Source organism: Hemiscyllium ocellatum, chromosome 46 (assembly GCF_020745735.1).
Source record: "Hemiscyllium ocellatum isolate sHemOce1 chromosome 46, sHemOce1.pat.X.cur, whole genome shotgun sequence".
NCBI lineage: Eukaryota > Metazoa > Chordata > Chondrichthyes > Orectolobiformes > Hemiscylliidae > Hemiscyllium > Hemiscyllium ocellatum.
Window position 1 is genome coordinate 11,472,037 of NC_083446.1, and position 17,205 is coordinate 11,489,241.

Consider the following 17,205-nt stretch of genomic DNA (forward strand, 5'->3'; position numbering starts at 1 on the left):
TGGGACAATTTAGCACGGCCAATCCACCCTAACCTGCACATCCCTGGGCACTATGGGACAATTTAGCATGGCCAATCCACCCTAACCTGCACATCCCTGGGCACTATGGGGTAATTTAGCACGGCCAATCCACCCTAACCTGCACATCCCTGGGCACTATGGGACAATTTAGCACGGTCAATCCACCCTAACCTGCACATCCCTGGGCACTATGGGACAATTTAGCACGGTCAATCCACCCTAACCTGCACATCCCTGGGCACTATGGGACAATTTAGCACGGCCAATCCACCCTAACCTGCACATCCCTGGGCACTATGGGACAATTTAGCACGGCCAATCCACCCTAACCTGCACATCCCTGGGCACTATGGGACAATTTAGCACGGCCAATCCACCCTAACCTGCACATCCCTGGGCACTATGGGAGGAAACCGGAGCACCTGGAGGAAACCCACGCAGACATGGGGAGAATGTGCAAACCCCACACAGACAATCGCCCCGAGGGTGGAGTTGATCCTGGGTCCCTGGTGCTGTGAGGCAGCAGTGCCTACCCACTGAGCCACCGTGCCGCCCACATGCCTGTTTTGCTTCTCAGACACTAGGTGAGGAATATATTACTGAGACCGGTGGAACAGTTGAGGAAGGGAAGCAGAGAAAAAGGTGCTGCATGAATAATTCAAACTGCAGTCCAGAAAAAAAAACTCACAGTCAAGACAACATTTAAAACAGAGAAGCTCCTGCTGGTGACTCGCCACGTGGTTTTGGGATTAAAAGCTGCGGCAACAAATTCATTTTCGAGCGGGACGTTATAACCAGCTGATGGGAGGGCCTCAGCCCCACCCCTTGTGGGCCAGTGGGTGGCGCTGCTGTGCCCAATTAGCGCACAGCCCGCTCCCTGTTGCCACCATACCTCACAGCGGGGGGTGAAGGTGAGCATTGGCCCCAGTTATGGGGTCTGCCCTCCCTGCTCTTTTCCCAGGAAGGGTTGGAGAAATCCTTACCATCAACCTCGACGTCATGCCTCCTCTGAATGATGGGAACTGACACTCTACAGTTTGGGATAGGACCGCAGCCCACCACCTTCTGGAGAGTGAGTCATGATTGATGTCCAACTACTCATCATGGACTGGGCCATGCTCTTTCAGTTAAACCCATCCGTGCGTACAAAAGCAGCTGCCCCATTGGCTCAGAACCACTTTACTTTTGTCACCTGATGGGTATCTTCACCATCTATTGAATCACCAATGTGAAAGCAGGCCATTCAGCCCAACAAGTCCACACCGATCATCTGAAGAGCATCCCATTCCAACTCCCTACACTATCCCTGTATCCCTGAAATTCCAGTGGCTAATCCCGCTCATCCTGATGTGTCCCTGTGCTGAAAAGAGGGACCCTTTGCTGAAGCTTATTGCCCTGTGCTTATCAGGACACACACGCAAGAATGCCAAATTTCAGACCCTCACGACAATTTACACAAGTTTCCTGATTGGCTGGCAAGTCAACTCTGATTGGACAAGCTGTCGCCGGGGAGAATAGACGTAGGCTCCCCAAGATACCAGGTAATTCCACAAAGCTGGGAGGCGTGAACAAATTCCTTTTGTTTGCATAGGACAGCTCCCCATGAGTAGATGTACATTGAGTGTTGCTTCTTCAGGTTGACAATGTTCCTGGAGTGTGTCAAGTGTGCAATATGTGGGATATTGTTGAGCAAACGTTGTATCTCAAAGTTGTTAGTCAAAAAATAAGGATCGTATTGTTTATGCACTTATTCATGTAACACATGTGCTACGCGAGTACCAGGTAATGGCCATCTCTGCTAGCAGAGAATCTAACCACCGCCCTCTTGACATTCAATGGTGTTACCATTACTGAATCCCCCATTCTAACCGTCTTTGGGATTGCTACTGATCAGAAACTGAACTGGACTCCCTGTGATAGGGTGGGTCGGCCACATTAAATTGTCAAGAGATGCACGTGCTCGTCAGTTGCCCCATAGTTTATTCTTGCATTGACTCACTGGATTTGGCTAGGCCCAGAATTTATTGCCCATCCCTAAGTTAAGAGTCAACCCCCATCGCTGTGGGTCTGGAGTCACGTGTAGGCCCAGACCCGGTAAGGCCGGCAGATTCCTTCCCTAAAGGACATTAGTGAACCAGATGGGTATTTCTGACTATAGCTCGGCCACTAGGCCATTGTCTTCCTTTAGTGCCCAGGGATGTGCAGGCTAGGTGAACTAGCCATGGGAAATGCAGGGTTACAGGGATTGGGGAGCGGGGTTGGGACTGTGGTGGGATACTCTTCGGAGAGTCAGTGTGTACCCAAAGGGCTGAATGGCCTCCTTCCATCCATTGTAGGGATTCTATGATATAAATACAGTGGCTGCATAGGCACATCAGAAACTGGGAATCCTGCAGTGAGTAACTCACCCCCCGACTCCCCCAAAGCCTACATCTACAAGGCACAAGTCAGGAGGGTGGGGGAATACTCCCCACTTGCTCCAACAACACTCAATGAACTCAACACCATCCAGGACAAAACAGCCCCTCCAATTGATTGGCATCACATCAACAAACACCCACTTCCTCCCCCACTGGGCAGCGGCTGTGTGCGTCCCCACGACAACATGCAGTGCAGAAGTCGGCCAAACGTCCTCAGACACCACCTTCCAAACCCATTTCCGTTTGGATGATTAAGAGCAGCAGGTACATGGGTGCACCACACCCCTCCAGGTTCCCCTGAGAGCCACTCACCACCCTGGGGCTTGGAAATATACTGGCCGTTCTTTCACTGGGTCAAAATCATAGAATTCCCTCCCTGTTGGAACTGAGGGTCAACCCACAGCAGCAGTTCAAGGGAGGCTCCACATCGGAGGAACGTTTGAGGACTCTGGGTCTACACTTGAAGGAGCTTAGAAGGGTGATGGGGGATCTAATTGAGACTTACAGAATACCGAATGGCCTGGACAGAGAAGATGTTGGGAAGATGTTTCCACCGGTAGGAGAGACGAGGACCCGAGGACACACGTTTACAGTAAGGGGAGTTAAGGAGAAACGTCTTCAGCTAGAGAGTGGGGAAGTCACTGCCATAGAAGGCTGTGGGTCATTGAGTATATTTAAGATGGAGATAGAAAGGCTCTTTTTTGTCAAGAGGATCAAGGGTTATGGGGAGAAAGCAGGAGAATGGGGTTCAGCCATGACTGAATGACGGAGCAGATTTGATGGGCTGAATGGCCTAACCTCTGCTCCCTTGTCTTATGGCCTGCCGGTCTCAGGCAGCACCACTGCCACCTTCTCTTGGGGTCATAGAGTCACAGAGATGTACAGCCATGGAAACAGACCATTCGGTCCAACTCGTCCATACCGACCAGATATCCTAACCCAATCTAGTCCCAGGGGTAAGTCAGGTCAGGTGGTAAATGCTAGGCCCAGCCAGCAATACCCGCAGCCCATGACGGACTCTCCCAGACTGCCCGAGAAAAGTCAAAGCCAGCTTGGAGTCTTACTTTTCGAGAACATGAGGGATAATGAAGGCAGAGTCTGCAACAGCACCTGGGTGACTGGGAGTTGCTGACAAAAGGAGACCTGACCTGCCTCATCACGGAGTAAATGCACCGCCCTTGGTCCTTCGAGATGGTGGGTGAGTTTCGAGCTGAATCTCGGCCCCCACCACCACGGGACTCCCCTCTGAATAAACAGATGGGCGGACAGGACAGGGACAGGTCACCATGAGCACTCCGAACAGCAGCAACACCCAACAACTCAGCATTCCTCCCTCCCCCAGGGATTACGACCAGGCAATGCGGGAAATCTGATTGAATTCTGAGGGATTAAAGTATTATCACTGCAGGGGAAGAAAAGAAACTGTAAATCCAAGGGATTTGGCAGAAGTGATCCGGTTCACTCCACACTGAGAGGTTTACAGAGGGTGTAATCTGTAGGTTTACACGGCCTGCCACACGCTTGGCTAACACCGTCTTTGCACCCCGGAGTAACTCCACCCTGGGCACTGCAGCGATGGAGCTGGGGAGCAGTTGGGGACACTTCCCTCGGCGCTGAGTCAGAAGGTGGAAGGTTCGAGGCCCGGTTCAGAGATCTGCACCCCCTGCCGGGCTGGAGGCCTGTGGCTAGCGGTGTTCCTCAGGGTTTCCGGGACTGGATTCCCACTTGCGACCGATGCCAGTGATTTAGACGGGAGTGCAGAAGGTGTGGTGAGGAAACGTGCGGATGACACCAAGAGTGGTGGGAGAGTGGACAGTGAAGAAGGTTATCTGAGATTACACGGAGACCTTGGTCGATTGGGTCAAGGGGCTAAAGACTGGCAGCTGAAGTTTAATTTGGATAAATGTGAGGTAAAATACACAAGGGCGGGGCTTATACTATTAAGAACAGGGCCTTGGGTCATGTTGTAGAACAGGGAGACCTAAGTCTTTGCATCACATCTCGACAAGGTGTTTAGGAAGGTGTTTAACACGCTTGCCTTCATTGCTCAGACCTTTACCCCCGGTTAATGTACCTAACCTACACATCCCTGGACACTATGGGACAATTTAGCACGGCCAATCCACCCTAACCTACACATCCCTGGGCACTATGGGGCAATTTAGCACGGGCCAATCCACCTTAACCTACACATCCCTGGGCACTATGGGGCAATCTAGCACGGCCAATCCACCCTAACCTGCACATCTTTGGACTGTGGGGGGAAACTGGAGCACCCGGAGGAAACCCATGCAGACTCGGGAGAATGTGCAAAATCCACACAGAGGGTTGCCTGAGGCTGGAATCGAACCCGGGTCCCTGGCGCTGTGAGGCAGCAGTGCCTACCCACTGAGCCACAGTGCCACCCCCCCCCCCCCACGTTGCTAGGGGCGAAAAGGTTCAGAAAAGATTGACAAGGATGTTGCCAGGGTTGGAGGATCTGAGCTACAGGGAGAGGCTGAACAGGCTGGGGCTGTTTTCCCTGCAGCGTCAGAGGCTGAGGGGTGACCTTATAGAGGTTTACAAAATCATGAGGGGCATGGATAGGGTAAATAGACAAAGTCTTTTCCCTGGGGTGGGGGAGTCCAGAACTAGAGGGCGTAGGTTTAGGGTAAGAGGGGAAAGATTTAAAAGGGAGCTTAGGGGCAACTTTTTCACACAGAGCAATCTGGAAGGGTGTATGAATAGGAAGGGTTTGGAGGGATAGGGATCGAAAACTGGCAAATGGGACGAGATTAAGTTGGGATACCTGGTCAGCATGGACGAGTTGGACCGAAGGGTCTGTTTCCGTGCTGTACATCTCCATGACCCCACAACGTTGCGGGCGATGAAATGACTTCCATAGGACGGGAGCATAGTCAAGGAGAGTGGTGCTGGAAAAGCACGGCAGGTCAGGCAGCATCCGAGGAGCAGGGAAAATCGACCGTTTTGCCCTCCATCAGGAATGAGGCTGGGGGGGTGTTCCGGAGTGGAGGGGGGGGTGGGGGCTGGGGAGAGTGCGATGGGTGGCCGGAGGTGGGGACTGAGTCTGTTTCAGGGCCTGGTTAAAGAGCATTGTGAGGCTCTGGGAATGTGAATGGGGCAGGGGGAATGGGTTAATTCTGGGTCATATTCACCCCTACCTGAAAGGGATGCATCAAAGGAGTAGGTGAGACCTGTGTCCCAGTTTCCATCAGCGACACAGACTGTGCACCAAACTGATCACACGCACGTACCAAATAATCAAGCCCACATTTCCATTTCCTAACCTTTAAACATAGCGCCTGGGTAATTTACATACATTAGACCTGGCAACATCAGTGCAAATTAATAATGTAGCAGCACACCTTCCATCCCCATGACGCTGTTGCAAATCGGAACCACATGCCAGTCGCTGTGTTCCTTTCCCTTCAGGGATGGCGAGGGCAAACTCTCAGCAAACAGAGGAGTGGGGCACATCTGCCCACCCATGCCCGCTGCCCCATCCTCAGCATTAACGCTGACCGAAGGCTAGCACCAGTGAGGGAGGCAGGTTCGGTCACCTCGCACTGTCCGCGAGCTGAACATACGCCCCAGACTCAAAACCTCAGCCAATAGTGCGGTATGCAGGCTGTGCTGTACTGAGGGAGGGTCAGTGCTGTGGGAGGGTCAGGACTGTGGGAGGGTCAGTGCTGTGGGAGGGTCAGTACTGAGGGAGGGTCAGTACTGTGGGAGGGTCAGTACTGTGGGAGGATCAGGACTGAGGGAGGGTCAGGACTGGGGGGGGGGTCAGGACTGTGGGAGGGTCAGGACTGAGGAGGGGGTCAGTACTGTGGGAGGGTCAGTACTGAGGGAGGGTCAGGACTGTGGGAGGGTCAGTGCTGTGGGAGGGTCAGTACTGAGGGAGGGTCAGTACTGTGGGAGGGTCAGTACTGTGGGAGGATCAGGACTGAGGGAGGGTCAGTGCTGAGGGAGGGTCAGGACTGGGGGGGGGTCAGGACTGTGGGAGGGTCAGGACTGTGGGAGGGGGTCAGTACTGTGGGAGGGTCAGTACTGAGGGAGGGTCAGTACTGAGGGAGGGTCAGGACTGAGGGAGGGTCAGGACTGTGGGAGAGTTAGTACTGTGGGAGGGTCAGTACTGAGGGGGAGGGGTCAGGACTGTGGGAGGGTCAGTACTGAGGGAGGGTCAGTACTGTGGGAGGGTCAGTACTGAGGGAGGGTCAGTGCTGAGGGAGGGTCAGTACTGAGGGAGGGTCAGTACTGAGGGAGGGTCAGTGCTGAGGGAGGATCAGGACTGAGGGAGGGTCAGTACTGAGGGAAGGTCAGTACTGTGGGAGGGTTAGTACTGTGGGAGGGTCAGTACTGAGGGGGGGTCAGGACTGTGGGAGGGTCAGTACTGAGGGGGGTCAGTACTGAGGGAGGGTCAATACTGTGGGAGGGTCAGTACTGTGGGGGTGTCAGTACTGTGGGAGGGTCAGGACTGAGGGAGGGTCAGTGCTGTGGGAGGGTCAGGACTGTGGGAGTGTCAGTACTGTGGGAGGGTCAGGACTGAGGGAGGGTCAGTACTGAGGGAGGGTCAGTACTGTGGGAGTGTCAGTACTGTGGGAGGGTCAGTACTGTGGGAGGGTCAGTGCTGAGGGAGTGCCGCACTGTCGGAGGGTCAGTACTGAGGGAGTGCCGCACTGTCGGAGGGTCAGTACTGAGGGAACGCCGAACTGTCAGAGGGTCAGTACTGTGGGAGGGTCAGTGCTGAGGGAGTGCCGCAGTGTCGGAGGGTCAGTACTGAGGGAGTGCTGCACTGTCAGAGGGTTAGTACTGAGGGAGTGCCGCTCTGTTGGAGGGTCAGTACTGAGGGAGTGTTGAACCTGGAGAGCTGCATTACCAATGGCCCTGTCACGTGGCTGTGAGACTTTAACGCTGGCCATTTTGGGATGTGAGTGTAAACATTTGAAGGCAGTGCCGGGGTGTCGGAGCAGGTGGCGAATCCGTTGCTGTGAGCTGACGGAGACGGCTAACCTCTGACCTTCCCCCTCTCACCCCTACCTGGGTCAACCTGTCACCATTCCCCGCCTCTCCCTTGTAAATGTCGGAACATGGCTTCAAAATGAGAGCCTGAAGGGAGCAGGGATTGGGAGGTTGGCTGGGAATAAATCTTGCGGGACACAAGAGACGGCACAGCTTTGGGAACTGTCGCGAGCACTGATCAATTGAGGCCTAGATACATCCATCCTGCTCACAGATAACAACCTACAGCTCTCAATAACAGACAGATCGAGGAATCGCGTTCAAATTGAGATGAAGTGAGAAACATGCTCTGGCAATGCACTGACAGGGAATGACAAATTACAACGCACAACGGGCTAGAAAGATAACAAACTGAGCGCTTGGGAAAGCAGGAGGGACGTACTGAATAAAACTATTCCTGCACAAAGCCACACATCAGTCAAAATGGCTGACAACCCGAATTTGTGAACCTCGAACGTTCCAGCGCCGTACCCTCCCGCCCTCGACGCTGTGCCGACCTGTGAAACCAAAAACACAACTCAGGGTAGGGGGCCCCGTGCCCCAGGGCGATGTCCAGTTTGACCCGGTGTTCTCGGGCAATGACCTCCCCTTTCGGATTTTAATGGGAGGAGCCTGGCCTGGCAAAGCTCCCCCCCTGCCGAAAACCTGGAGGGCTCCCGCACGTCCTGTCCCTGGCAGCAACCCTTCCAGGTCACATCTCCCAGATTCCACAGCCGGGTTGGGGGGGTTGGTGGCTGGAACAGGAGGAGGGAGGTCACCGAATCAGCCATCTTGTCGAATTGGCAAGGCGGGCTGAATGGCCTCCCCCCCCCCCCCCGCTCTCAGTTTGCCATCTGATGCCCTGGTCTTCCACTCCAAGGGGCAGTCCCATCTCAGCAGGAGCCAAACCCGTACGTTGGCACTGTGGTACCAGCCATTGACTGAAACGCCAGTCACCGATCCAGAGCACAGCCCAGTCCACCACTAACCTTCCATCCACTGACTCCACCTCCACTTCCTGCTACATTGGGAAGGCAGCCGACATCATCAAAGAGCCCTCCCACCCCGGTTACAATCTCGACCACCCTCCGCCATCGCGCAGCAGATACAAAACCGGCAGATTCAAGAACAGCTTCTTCCCTGCCGTTATCAGAGGGGACCTCTCAAATTTTGAATTTAATGTTGGCCTCTCTCTGCCCTTTCCCCGAGGCTGTAACATTGTGTCCCTCGCTGCCCCGAAGCACTTAGCATGGAATGATCTGCCTGTACTGCACACAAAACAAAGCTTTTCACTGTATCGAGGCATATGTGACAATTACAAATCAAATCAAATGCATCAGGCACTGGAAAAGAGTGAAAATGATACCGATATTGTCATTTTTATACTGCTTGTCATTTTTATAAATGCAGGCAGAGGTAGATGGGTTAGTAAGTTCGCAGACGACACTAAAGTTGGTGGAGTAGTGGAAGAATGTTACAGGTTGCAGGGAGACTTGGATAAACTGCAGAATTGGGCTGAGAGGTGGCAAATGGAGTTCAATGCAGATAAATGTGAGGTGATGCACTTTGGGAAGAATAACAGGAAGGCAGAATACTGGGTCAATGGAAAGATTCCTGGTCGTGTGGATGTGCAGAGGGATCTTGGAGGCCATGTACATAGATCCCTGAAAGTTGCCACCCAGGTGGATAGTGCTGTTAAGAAGGCAGACGGTGTGTTAGGTTTCATTCATAGGGAGATTGAGTTCCAGAGCCGCAATATCATGCTGCAACTATACAAAACGCTAGTGCGGCCCGCACTTGGAATATTGTGCACAGTTCTGGTCACTCTATTACAGGAAGGATGTGGAAACATTGGAAAAGGTGCAGAGGAGATTTACCAGGATGTTGCCTGGTCTGGAGGGAAGGTCTTATGAGGAAAGGCTGAGGGACTTGGGTCTGTACTCATTGGAGAGAAGAAGGCTAAGGGGGGATTTGATAGAGACATATAAGATGATCAGGGGATTAGATCGGGTGGACAGTGAGAGTCTTTTTCCTAGAATGATGATGTCGGCGTGTATGAGGGGGCGTAGCTGTAAGTTGAGGGGTGAGAGATTTAAGACAGATGTCAGAGGCAGGTTCTTTACTCAGAGAGTGGTAAGGGCGTGGAACGCCCAGCCTGCCAATGTAGGGAGTTTTAAACAGCCCTTAGATAGGCACATGGATGATGATGGGATAGTGTCAGGTGGTGAGCTGAGATTAGTTCACAGGTCGGCACAACATCAAGGGTCAAAGGGCCTGTTCTGCGCTGTATCATTCTATGCTCGATGTTCTATGTTCTCTATTTAAACAGGGCAGTGCGGGCAACAATCAGGGAATCACCGCGACAGAGGAGAACGGATTCCTTCATTGACGTTGCGACTGGAAAACACCGAGAAACGCAACACACTGGCCTGGAGTTTGCAGTCAATGGCAAACCCATTGATCTTATTGGGAATGCCAAAGAGAGTGACCATCAAGGAGCTCAGAATCTCTGGGACATGAATTTTCTCCTTTCGGGACACTCGTTGGAAACTCGGGATCAGCCAGCAACAGGGAGCGTACCCAGCCAATCACAATGAAGGATTCCCGCAGACTGCATGTGACAGGTCATTTACTTGACCATTTACTCCTTGTAAATCACAGAGAGAGCAAAATCATTGATCAACACCGAGTTATCACTAACAGAGATTGGTTGTGACATTAAAAATAACTGGGGAAAAAAAATTAGACTCACAGGCCACACTTGGGAGTCCTGCATATATTTCTGGACTTCCTGCTGCAGGAAAGATGGTTTTAAACTGGACAGGGTGTAAAAGATACGAACAAGGAGACGAGGAGGGTTTGGGTTATAAGGTAAGCTTGGATGGACTAGAGCTATTTTCTCTACAGCATCACAGGCTGAGGGGTGACCTTATAGAGGCTTAGAAAATCGTGAGGGGCATGGATAGGGTAAATAGCCCAAGGTCTTTTCCCCTGGGGTGGGGGAGTCCAGAACTAGAGGGCTTAGGTTGAAGGTGAGAGGGGTAAGACCTGAGGGGCAACTTTTTCACACAGAGGGTGGAGTGTGCATGGAATGAGCTGCCAGAGGAAGTGGTTTAGTTACAACATTTCAAAGATATTTGGACAGACACGTGGATAGGAGAGGTTTGATTAGGTTAGATTCCCTACAGTGTGGAAACAGGCCCGTCGGCCCAACAAGTCCACACCGACCCTCCGAAGAGTAACCCACCCAGACCCATTCCCCTACATTTACCCCTTCACCTAACACTACGGGCAATTTAGCACGGCCAATCTACCCTAACCTGCACATCCCTGGGCACTATGGGACAATTTAGCATGGCCAATCCACCCTAACCTGCACATCCCTGAACACTATGGAACAATTTAGCACGGCCAATCCACCCTAACCTGGTGGGCGGCACGGTGGCACAGTGGTTAGCACTGCTGCCTCACAGCGCCTGAAGACCCGGGTTCAATTCCCGACTCAGGCGACTGACTGTGTGGAGTTTGCACGTTCTCCCTGTGTCTGCGTGGGTTTCCTCCCACAGTCCAAAGATGTGCGGGTCAGGTGAATTGGCCATGCTAAATTGCCCGTAGTGTTAGGTAAGGGGTAATGTAAGGGTATGGGTGGGTTTCGCTTCGGCGGGTCGGTGTGGACTTGTTGGGCCGAAGGGCCTGTTTCCACACTGTAAGTCTAATCTAATCCCTGGGCACTATGGGACAATTTAGCACGGCCAATCCACCCTAACCTGCACATCCCTGGGCACTATGGGACAATTTAGCACGGCCAATCCACCCCACCCTAACCTGCACATCCCTGAACACTATGGGACAATTTAGCACGGCCAATCCACCCTAACCTGTACATCCCTGGGCACTATGGGACAATTTAGCACGGCCAATCCACCCTAACCTGCACATCCCTGGGCACTATGGGACAATTTAGCACGGCCAATCCACCCCACCCTAACCTGCACATCCCTGAACACTATGGGACAATTTAGCATGGCCAATCTACCCTAACCTGCACATCCCTGAACACTACGGGCAATTTAGCATGGCCAATCCACCCTAACCTGCACATCCCTGGGCACTATGGGACAATTTAGCACGGCCAATCCATCCTAACCTGCACATCCCTGGGCACTATGGGACAATTTATCATGGCCAATCCACCCTAACCTGCACAGCTTTGGATTGTGGGAGGAAACCGGAGCACCTGGAGGAAACCCACTCAGAGAATGTGCAAACTCCACACAGACAGCCCGAGGGTGGAATCGAACCTGGGACGTTGGTGCTGTGAGGCAGCAGGGCTAACCACTGAGCCACCGTGCCACCCAAGTTTGGGGGAATATGGACCAAACCCAGGCAAGTGGGCCTGGTTCAGTTCAGGAAACCTGATAAGTTGGGCAGAGTGGCCAGTCTCTGTGCTGCACGACGCTACACAGTGTTCTGGGCCAGAGAAGACCTCAGAGGTGGTTATGACTGAATTCATCATTAAAAATCCAAATAGAAGGACGTAAAAGAATGAGAGCTGATCTTATTGCAGTGTGGATAAAATTCTGCGTGGCTTTGGGATTGTATTCATTGGAGATTCGAAGATTGAGGGGAGACTTAATAGAAACTTACAAGATAATACATGGCTTGGAAAGGGTGGATGCTAGGAAATTGTTTCCATTAGGCGAGGAGACTAGGACCCGTGGACACAGCCTTAAAATTAGAGGGGGTCAATTCAGAACAGAAATGCGGAGACATTTCTTCAGCCAGAGGGTGGTGGGCCTGTGGAATTCATTGCCGCAGGGTGCAGTGGAGGCCGGGACGCTAAATGTCTTCAAGGCAGGGATTGATAGATTCTTGATGTCTCGAGGAATTAAGGGCTACGGGGAGAATGCGGGTAAGGGGAGTTGAAATGCCCATCAGCCGTGACTGAATGGCGGAGTGGACTCGATGGGCCGAATGGCCTTACTTCCATTCCTATGTCTTATGGTCGTATGGGAGGGAGCTAACCTTAATAACACATCTCCAATTCAGGACTGAGATGGGGAGGAATTCATTCTCTCAGTTGTGCTTTAGTCTCGGGAATTATCCTTCCGAGACAGCCCGGATCAGTCAATTAATTCAAGGTCGGATTCAACAGATTTTCGATTGACAAAGATCTGAGAGGATTTTGATACCACAATCAGAGGCTGAAAGGCCTCCTTCTGCTCCCGTGTCTTGTGATCCTGTCTCACGTCGGGGATCCTTTCGATCACTAACCAGGGCAGGTGGGGAGTGGGGTGAGGATAGGGAAGGAGAAGCTGGGAGATGTGACGCCTTACCTCCCCAGTTCTCGATGCTGAACAGCGGGCTGAAACGGTGGGCCACGAAGGGCGAGATGTTCTTCAGGTCATGTGTGCGAACCCGGGTGGCGAGCAGCGACTGGTGGGCGTCCCGGAAGGTGGTGTCCATCAGCAGCAGGCCCTTGTGGCTCCTGATGGCCTTCGCAAAGCGCTCCGGGCCTTCCCTCAGGAGGATCTCCCGGAAGCCTGCCGGGGGTTCGCCTGCGAAGGGAGAAGGAAGAGTGGTTACAGAATGACGCAGGAAAAAAGGCGCAAAGAAAGACCGCAGGACGAGGGGTGCGCCAATCGGCCGCCATCTTTGATTCCCCTTTGAAGGACGGCTTTTTCGGCCCAGACGTTTTTAGCGACGTGTTCTCTTCGAGCGTAAAGCCGTTTCCTTCCTTCAGCTCTCTGCCCAAAGGCATGTCTGACCCATGGGGCTACAGACCCCACTGGCTTGGGCCAAAGGTCCAGTTTCCATGCTGTAGGCCTCGATGTTTCCATGACGCCCTGGTCTTCGGGAACAGCCTTCCTGAACTTCGACCCTTCAACACTTCAACCAGACAGCAACAAGCAACCCTTGATAACTCTTAACGAAACCACGACGTTCAGTGTGTCTGGAATCAATGAACCGTCCTTAATTGCCACGATTGTAAAGTCGTCTAAATAATTGAGATGTCTGACTGCTTCTTTCGAACACACCTTCCTATGACCATCAAGCCCCAAAGTTGGACTCAAACACACAGCTTCTGGCTTCAAAAGAAATTACCTTGGGCCAGTCAATGCAACCAAGCGCACTGGGCCCATCTGGACCTGTACTGTCTAGCTCGACAGGAGACGACCCTGGGCCAAAATGGAGGCGATTGGCCCAGTGATATTATTCATCCTGGAAACTCAGTGAATGCTCTGGGGACCTGGGTTCGAATGCTGCCGTGGCAGAATGTGAATTTGATTTTTTTAAAATAAAAAACTGGAGTTAACAATCCACCAGTGACCGTGAAACATTGATTGTCAGGGGAAGAAGAAAATCTGTCAGCGGAGGAAATCTGCCAATCTCACTTGGTCCGGCCTACATGTGACTCCCTCTGAAAGGGCCTAGCAAGCTGTATTGATCACTATGGAGTCCACCCACAGCACACAGACCGTGGCCAGTCACTGCCACCTTCTCGAGGGGGCAAGCAGGGAGGGGGCGATAATCACTGGGCCCAGCCGGTTACACACATCCCCCTCGAGTGAATAAATCGAAGAGAAAGCTGGGCAGTTCCAACTGACCCACCTGAGGCCTCTCGAAACAGACTGACAGGGCAGCAGTTTCAATTTGACACGTTGCCATAAGGAGACAGAGGAATGGCCTGCAGCCCCAGTGCATCGACCTACACACAGGCCAAAAACAAAAATAGGCCAGAGGTACGGAAATAGGCCATTCGGCCCATCAAAACTGCTCCGCCATTCAACTGAGATTGCTGCCGGTCTGATCATCCTCAACTCCACTCTCCTGCCATTTTCCCCGTGATCCTCCGTTTCCCCTTCCATTCCCTGCCTGGGCCTTGAACAGCCCGGTCTCTCACAGGCCCGGAGAGTGGAGATTGGCCCCTGAGTGGTGGAATGCTGGCGGATGTGGTGATTGGCCGTGTTGGGGGCGATACCTGGTGGGTGGCCCCCTGCTCTGCGGTTTGGGCCCAGGCAGCATGGTGACCGTGTGGAGTTAGCAGACAGCTACCCGCCCTGATGCCCATGTGGGGTTTTCCCAGTGGCTGGGCTACATGGCACGGTCAGTCAGTTGGCATGGCTTGGTGAACAACCGATTCAGGCCGTCAATCGGAAACCTGTCACGGCCAAGTGAAAGTCTTGCCAAAATACTTGAACAGTATAGGGGTATTGCGCAAGATGACCGAGAGGAAAAGACCACCTCATCTAATCCTCCCACACATTGGATTATAGTCCACATCTCTCGATTACCAGTAGGATTCTACTCTAAGGAGTTCTGAAAGATTACAGGTAGACGATCCTTTATCCCAAGTTCCAAAATCTGAAAAGCTCCAAAATCTGAAGGATTTTTTTTTGTTCAGTTTTTTTTCTCTCTTTTCCCCATCTTAGCCACTCGCGGTGGGAATAAGATCATCTCCTTGTGCCTCCAGTGTTTCTGGCGCCTGTCAGCGACAATCTGTCCCAGCCGTGGGAAGAGTCTCCACATCTGCCTGTCTCCCAGTGACTGATGCAGTGCTCGTTTATCTATTTGCTGTCAGATTGGGCTTCATTAGACTCCTGAGTTTGAGTGAACAGCAAGGTTTCCGCACAGTGACTCACTCTTGAAGAAAAACCCAATTGTGTGCCATTCAGTCAGGCTAGCCCACTCTGCGATTACAGCACAGAAACAGACCCTTTGGTCTAATCAGTCCATGACGACCATGTCTCTCAAACTAACCTGTGCACACTTGCAAGCGTGCTGCCCATATCCCTCTAAAACTGTCCGATCTATGTACCTTTCTATGTCTTTAAATGTTGTAATTGTACCTGCATCCACCACTTCCTCTGGCAGATCCATTGACCCACTCTCTCTGTGTGAAAAAGTTCCCACTCTGGTCCCCTTTTCAATCTTTCCCCTCTCACCTTAAACATATGCCCTCCAGTTTCGAACACCACCCACCCGCGCAAAAGGAAACTTGCTTTTCACCCTGTCTAGAAGGTCACCCCTCAACCTATTACGTTCCAGTGAAAAAGGAGCCGGTCTATTTAGCCTCTCCTTGTAGCTCAAATCCTCCATTCAAGGCAGCATCTTTTCTGAACCCTCTCCAATTCAGTAAAATCCTCCCGAGAACAGGGCAACCAGAATTATACAAATTACTCCAAACGTGGCCTCACCAACATCCTCTCAATGTGACATCCCAACTCCCAGAACTCGGTGATCTATGTAATGAAGGTAAATGTGATGAAGGCCTTCTTAAACACCCTGTCTTCCCACCATGCAACCTTCAAAGAATTATGGACCTGAACACCAAAATCTCTCGGTTCTGAAACACTACCCAAGCCCCTGCCATGAACTGAATAATCCCACCCTTGTGTAATTTATCAAAAGGCCATAACTCGTATTTATCCAAATCCGAATCCATCCGCCACCCCACTGATCAAGATCCCTTGTCGCCCCTTGTCCACTCTCTCACCAGTTTTGGTGTCATCGGCAAACTTACAGGCCATTCCTTCTCAATTTTCATCCAAACCGTTTACATAAATGACAACCAACAGTGGACCCCGCACCGAACTCTGCGGACCGTCACTGGTCACAGACCTCCATTCAATCAGACCATCGCTCAAATGGTTGTACCGGGGATCCCGTTCCCCAAATGCGCCACCAGAGCCAGTGATCCACTTGTTGATATAAAATCTGCTAACTAACTCCATGTGTAAACACCATAACCTTCCAGAGTTAATTATTCCACAGACTGACGGACCCACAGATACATACCACCCAGTGACACACATCACCCACTGACACACATCACCCAGTGAGACACATCACCCACTGACACATCACCCACTGAGACACATCACCCAGTGACACACATCACCCACTGAGACACATCACCCAGTGACACACATCACCCACTGACACACATCACCCAGTGACACACATCACCCACTGACACATCACCCACTGAGACACATCACCCAGTGACACACATCACCCACTGACACACATCACCCAGTGACACACATCACCCACTGACACACATCACCCACTGTGACACATCACCCAGTGACACACATCACCCAGTGACACACATCACCCACTGACACATCACCCAGTGACACACATCACCCACTGACACACATCACCCACTGAGACACATCACCCAGTGACACACATCACCCACTGACACACATCACCCAGTGACACACATCACCCAGTGACACATCACCCACTGTGACACATCACCCAGTGACACACATCACCCAGTGACACACATCACCCACTGACACATCACCCAGTGACACACATCACCCACTGACACACATCACCCAGTGACACACATCACCCACTGACACATCACCCACTGAGACACATCACCCAGTGACACACATCACCCACTGACACATCACCCACTGTGACACATCACCCAGTGACACACATCACCCAGTGACACACATCACCCACTGACACACATCACCCACTGTGACACATCACCCAGTGACACACATCACCCAGTGACACACATCACCCACTGACACATCACCCAGTGACACACATCACCCACTGAGACACATCACCCACTGACACATCACCCACTGAGACACATCACCCAGTGACACACATCACCCACTGACACATCACCCACTGAGACACATCACCCACTGAGACACATCACCCAGTGACACACATCACCCACTGACACATCACCCAGTGACACACATCACCCACTGACACATCA

The 17,205-nt window shown here is 52.2% G+C and overlaps 1 protein-coding gene across 4 annotated transcripts in view; it reads right to left on the minus strand.

Annotated features, from left to right (window-relative positions):
• The window catches only part of LOC132836369 (pyruvate carboxylase, mitochondrial-like), a 721,522-nt gene that overhangs the window by 76,884 nt on the left and 627,433 nt on the right, over positions 1-17,205 (minus strand). For all 4 annotated transcript variants that reach the window (XM_060855868.1, XM_060855869.1, XM_060855870.1 and 1 more), the window contains one exon: positions 12,779-13,000. In XM_060855868.1, coding sequence (XP_060711851.1) covers positions 12,779-13,000 — 222 coding nt within the window. The remainder of the gene's footprint in view (positions 1-12,778; positions 13,001-17,205) is intronic.